The sequence below is a fragment of the Amblyomma mixtum genome, chromosome 9 (assembly GCF_055824585.1).
Source record: "Amblyomma mixtum isolate Tamu chromosome 9, ASM5582458v1, whole genome shotgun sequence".
Lineage (NCBI taxonomy): Eukaryota > Metazoa > Arthropoda > Arachnida > Ixodida > Ixodidae > Amblyomma > Amblyomma mixtum.
This window is the reverse complement of record NC_143020.1, coordinates 38,993,152-38,999,151: the sequence shown is the minus strand read 5'-3', so window position 1 is coordinate 38,999,151 and position 6,000 is coordinate 38,993,152. Positions and strand designations below refer to the sequence as shown.

The following is a 6,000-nucleotide window of genomic DNA, read 5'->3' as shown; positions in this document are numbered from 1 at the left end:
ATCGTTCGATATATGCTGGTTTGGTTTAATTCCTTCGTATGCTGGTCCTTCTTTTATTATCGTCATGGGTGCTTATCCCAAGTTTCTCTTTCTCGTCGACATTGTTATTTTTTTATAGTCTGCGTATTAGTGATTAGACAACGACGAAACCGATCATCTTTAATTTTTATTCGCGCTGCCTATATGCAATGACCTGGGGTAAGATGTAGAGGCGGCAAAATGCAACTATTCACGGCTTAGTGTAGCAAAGGGGCTGTTTTATGGTAACTCGCCAATCTGCGCGTACTGCTTCAAGCTATTGGGTTCTTTGTGAGAAAGAGCATCTTTACTGGGAAATATTTCAGGCGGGCGCTGCAATATTTTGCGCGAGGCAGTACGTGTGTCGCAATTCACCTACTAGCAGGGTCTTGCGATTTCAGTGCTCATCTGAAGAGCAATATCTTGCACAACGCATTAAAGAAAGTGCACTGACTATAAATCGTAGTAGTAGTTAGTGAGTCGTTCTCTAATGGTATTGTTACCCCTGTTCTCTCGAAATATCGATGTACAAGAAAGCGGCGTACCAATCGATTATCCGATTAACCACTTAAACTTCAATCAACTCGCTCTCTTAGTCGTTGCCTGTGGAGAATAATACGTATATCCAGGTGCCGGAGATCACGAGTGTTGTAGAAGAAAAAGAAGGAAAAGACTTTGTGCCATGGCGCTCTTTGGCCACAGATGCCCTTGCGCAATAAAGTTCATAATCGTCGTTTGTTGGAATTGGTGGTCATAACAAGTATGCAAAATCAAACCTGATGATAATTTATTATCTATATTGTAGGAATTAGTTCAGGTTTTTTTGGCAGATAATCGAATACATCGACACTGGTAAAACATTCTTTCGTAACACAAATGTGAATATTTGCAACAAAAGACGTTATTCGGGCATTCCAGCTAGCCAACACAAGTTTAAGCTTCAGTCGCATTTGTTGCTGAAAAATACATTGAGCATGCAATAGAAAATGGCCTTTATTACGTATTGTGCACTAAGTACATTGGATGGCCGAAAACGACCCCAGATGGACAAAAAAAGTCCCTCGCAATAAACAGGACTTGCTTCTTGCACCTACAGCTAGCCTTCGGTTGTACGAACAATCTTTATCTATATCAGATTCACACAAACCGTCCCTGCTGTCTTTCACCTAAAAGGTGTTGTTCAGTGAATCTTGTTGGGAATATTTATTTGAAGACAATGTTAAAAACATCAACCTTGTTTCGAACCGCTATAATAAAGAGCTATCAAGAACTGTTTTTGATATCTGCTAAATTTCAAACACCACACTTGAATTCATGCCAGTGCTAATAAACATACCTGTTAACAGAATTGAGAGTATGCCTACTTGTAATATGCTGCAAGACTTTATGAGAATAATTTCTATTGGTTGGTTTGGTTGGTTTATGGGGTTTAACGTCCCAAAGCGACTAAGGCTATGAGAGACGCCGTAGTGGAGGGCTCCGGAAATTTCGACCACCTGGGGTTCTTTAACGTGCACTGACATCGCACAGTACACGGGCCTCGAATTTCTCCTCCAAAGAAATTCAGCCGCCGCGGCCGGGATCGAACCCGCGTCTTTCGGGCCAGCAGCCGAGCACCATAGCCACTGAGCCACCGCGGCGGCCCGAATAATTTCTATTAATAACGGGATTAAAATTATTAGGAAGCAATAGGTTTCAGGCCCTAAAAATGTATTACGATCGCACGATTCAAAACTGGACGCAACAACTAGAGACTGCAAGGGTATTACATATTTTATTTCATTTCTTCTCATTCTTTATTCATTCAACTCTGATATTTTCAATATAGTATCTTGGGCAGGCTGTGTATGAAAATATATTGAGAGGCAATTTGGACAAAAGCACAAGATACATTGTAGTTGTACATTCGTAGAGGATGAGAGGAGGTGTTAGCAACAAACATTTTAATTAGGAAACGCGACAGACAAGTTTTGCAAGGATACATGCGCATATGCACACACAAGGACCAAAATAAGCGACATGACATCATTGCCCTTATCATTCGTCACAAGTCAAATCCCCGGCTGTTAACATTGGATTTCTTGTCGATGAAGATGATAGGCACTCAAACATGTGTTTTTGCATTTCATATAAAATCAGTGTTCAGAAACGCAAGGTCTCGAACAACAGTGAACGCTGATCTTTGTTTGTTTGTTTGTTTGTTTCATGCAACCCTGTACTTCTGCCTCGCTGTTTTTTCACTAAAGGTCAACTTCATCACTTTTTGAGAATTCGGTGTTATTTAAGGAAGTAAATCTGCATCCGCTGTAGGTTAGTATGACAAGGTTTTCGCGTTATCATTGAAAATGGTAACTGAACTGAGGACTAAATTTCGGCTTCTTATAGCACCGGAGGAGGACGAAAAAGCTAGATGTGACGTCATGGATGGTAAGATCTTAGATTTCCACTGCCGTCAACCACACCCGGCCGTGCATCATTGTATGCTGGGAAAGAAGGTTCGGCGGGCTTTGCCTTCCGTTACATTGCTTGCCTTCCTTCAAGCTAAGCTTTTCTTGCGTTATATTATGGGGAGCCTGCGCTGCCCAGGTGGCACTGCAGTTATTCCACTATTCGACCAAAAACTGCTGCCGTCAGTCGCTTGGGCCGCTACAAACGCGAGGGCACATTCTGAACGATTAGAAGCCCGCGTTTGGTTGATAGCACCATTTGCCTCGCTTCTGTAGACATAACCCAGATAACTGACACGCACCACGTTTGGCTTCGACAGAGCGCAGAAGCTCACACCAATAAGCTCAGGAAGGTGGCGTGAAATAGCACTACGAGTGCACCAAAAACTGCTTGCTCCTCTCGCTATGCTGTGTGTTACGGCGCTGCAATCGACACGGCAAACTTCAGCGCAGGTTCCCCATAGAAAGCTTCGTTGAAAACTTACCGTTACCTCATATGACGTCATCTACGATCCCAACTTTGCGCTTTGTGCTAGGGGAGAGCTAAAAAATCTTCGCAATTGTAGTTCGCGATTACGTCAGCATTTCAAACGCTAGCCTAAAAACGCTTCGCAAACTTTAACTGCAAGTTTCTTACAACTGTCCGCTTCACGTCGGTCGCCAAATTCTAGAACTTCTGCACTTGCCGTTTAAAGTGAAACGGCCAATGAACCAGCTCAAAGTGCAGCACTACACTTTTAGTTTTGGTCCATTTTTCTGCCCCACGCACTAAAACTCTCGTTCGTCGGGCACCTGAGAGCCACAAAACACGTTTTGCTTTCTATCCATGCTTTTGCATGAATAACATTTCAGCAAGAGAGCATTCATCTCAGCCCTCTGTCTGATGCTGACACGAAGTTTTCACCTCTGGTGAAATAAAGATTTTTAAATGCAGAAGCTTCTAGATTTTTGTGCAACTATCATTCCTATGTTCGTTCTTGCTTGTGACATCGGCTACGGATGAAAACACGACTTACTTGGGCTCATGGCCAAAGCTGATCGATATGAAAGCATAGTGTATTCTGATTACTGGTGACTTAGCGTGTGATGTATAAGCATGACCCCATGATGGTATCAGAGCAGTTGGCATCTGCTCATAATACCGTACCCTTCCGTTTATATATTACGTCCCACGCCCGGTACAAAATGTCATATTGACGATGGCTAGCTCAGGTGAAAGAACTTGAGTTTAGAGAAGTGCAATGTTAGCGGGTACTTCTGATCTTTGTTTTTCTTTGGCAAGAGCGGTAAGAAGTGAAGGCTGCAAATGTTCCGCACAACACTGAGAACATGCTAACGTGTCCTAATGGTCATGAATCTCTGTAAATGTGTGCCGCTATCTTGGATACACGTGTTAATATTTTCATCCGACAATTTCTGCTTTCAATATTCTAAAAGATATGGCAATGAATTGATGGTGCATTTTATGCTCTACAGACAAGGTGCGCAAATTCGAAAGAAGTTCGATGTCATGAACACGGCGAAAATAAAGCTGAAACTACGGTAGTTATCACCTTAATCAGTGATTTAATCACTCAGTCAAATAAATGATTACCTATAATTCATTGATTGACCGACCAAAGAATGAATATTTAAATTTCGTGCGACCCTTCAATGTGTTCATTCTATACGGGAATCTCTTCTGAGCTATAGACCGTTTATTGCAGTTTTAACCACAAAAACATATATTTTGTGGCTCTCATTGAACGTCTCCGTTTTCAACATGTGTAAAATATTTGAAAATTTAATTGCCGTTCTTAATTTACCCCTAAATGTCGGGCACAATTGCTCTCTTTGTCGAATTCAATCCATTATGAGGATTTGTTAATGTGACATAGATGGTAAAACAGCAACCCTGGACAGGTGGCAATGGCATAAAAAAGGATTTACGAATGTAGAGGCCACAATTAAATGTTTGCTTGTACCCGAAACCTTGCAGTACCACTTTGCAGTTGCCCACCATGCATGGCTTGATGTTAGCGATCTTGACTTGTGCCCGGGTGGAATCTACCCGCCTTGTCCTGACTGTGAAGCCATCGAGATCTTCGGATGGGGAGAGAAAACAGAATGAGCATAAGGTAATGTTACTTGTGCCGGCCGCAACTAGCCAGCGCAACTTCGCAAAAGTTTCAACATACAAAAATTCTCCTAAAGGTTTCACAGCAAAGATGAAGAAGAGACGAATATATTCATCTTATGGCAAATATCAATGACATGTCCTAGAGCGCAGAAAACGCGACCTCGAAGACAAAACCGAACACAAATCCACCTACCTACAAAAATGTGATATGTTATTATTCACTTCGAATAAATCAAGAAGTGTCGAAAATTTGCTTAGGAAATGCGTCGATAAATCGGTTACATTTGTTCAGAAGTGTGCTGTGAAGGATCACTTTATTTCTTTATTTTTCATTTACATACCTTGAGGGGCCGGAGGGCATTGCTTAAGGAAGTGGACTAAATTGACTAAAGGCCATAATATGACACAGAAACGTGGCAATACAACAGGAGGGAAAAAATAATTTAGGGCACACAAAAAAGAAAATGCAGGTCCCTTGGAATAAACACGCTTTTCGATGATAAACTTGAACAACAGCGTAAAAATACTCGTGGCATTTGAGTTGAGCAGGTGGTTGCGTTGGTTTGTTATCATAGTAATAAATGTGGAAAAAAATGCGTTACACAATCAAAGATGCACGGATACTTTATCTAGATTATATCTGCGGTGAAAAATGTGCGATGTTTCAAATAGAAGGTCTTGTCCAAAGATGTTGAGTGTGATGATAGATGTGCGAAATAGTGATATTCGAGGCACTTTCCTTCATAACGAAAAAAAGCAAAGGTTCAAATTTGCTTTCATTAAACACACACTGGTTACGTTTGGTTTGGTTTATGAGGTTTAACGTCCCAAAGCGACTTAGGCTATGAGAGACGCCGTAGTGAAGGGCTCCGGAAATTTTGACCACCTGGGGTTCTTTAACGTGCACTGACATCGCACAGTAGACGGGCCTCTAGAATTTCTCCTCCAAAGAAATTCTAGCCGCCGCGGCCGGGATTGAACCCGCGTCTTTCGGGTCAGCAGCTGAGCACCGTAACCACTGAGCCACCGCGGCGGCTAAACACACACTGGATAAACGAGATAAGTTACTAAGTATAAATATCGCGCGGCGATTTGTGCAGACTAGAAAGTTCAAATAAAATGAAGGACTATTTTATTCCTAACGAAGGCAGAGGCAGCTGAAGCAAAAGGAGAGTCACGCATGACAAAGAATCAGCTCGTTTGTACAGTTTGGAGTAGAGTGCACTTGAAAAGGGTAGCGTGTTACAGTGAACGAAAAGTACGCAGACTGCTTGAAACATTGGAGAGGAACTCCAGCTCTGCCTTGAGGGTATGCCACGATAGCTTTGGTCGCCACATCGTTCTCGACAAACCCGATGCCACGAACGCCAGCATAGCTTCAGCGCCGAACCAACTGGCTGCAATACGCAAGCTTCG

The 6,000-nt window shown here is 42.4% G+C and overlaps 1 protein-coding gene across 1 annotated transcript in view; it reads right to left on the bottom strand.

Moving 5' to 3' along the window:
* Window positions 1-3,328: 3,328 nt before the first annotated feature.
* Window positions 3,329-6,000, bottom strand: part of LOC149328799 (uncharacterized) — a 62,713-nt gene continuing 60,041 nt past the window's right edge. The window contains exons 22-23 of the mRNA XM_089559096.1: window positions 4,430-4,547; window positions 3,329-3,371 (exon numbers count right to left, since the gene is read on the bottom strand). Coding sequence (XP_089415222.1) covers window positions 3,329-3,371; window positions 4,430-4,547 — 161 coding nt within the window. The remainder of the gene's footprint in view (window positions 3,372-4,429; window positions 4,548-6,000) is intronic.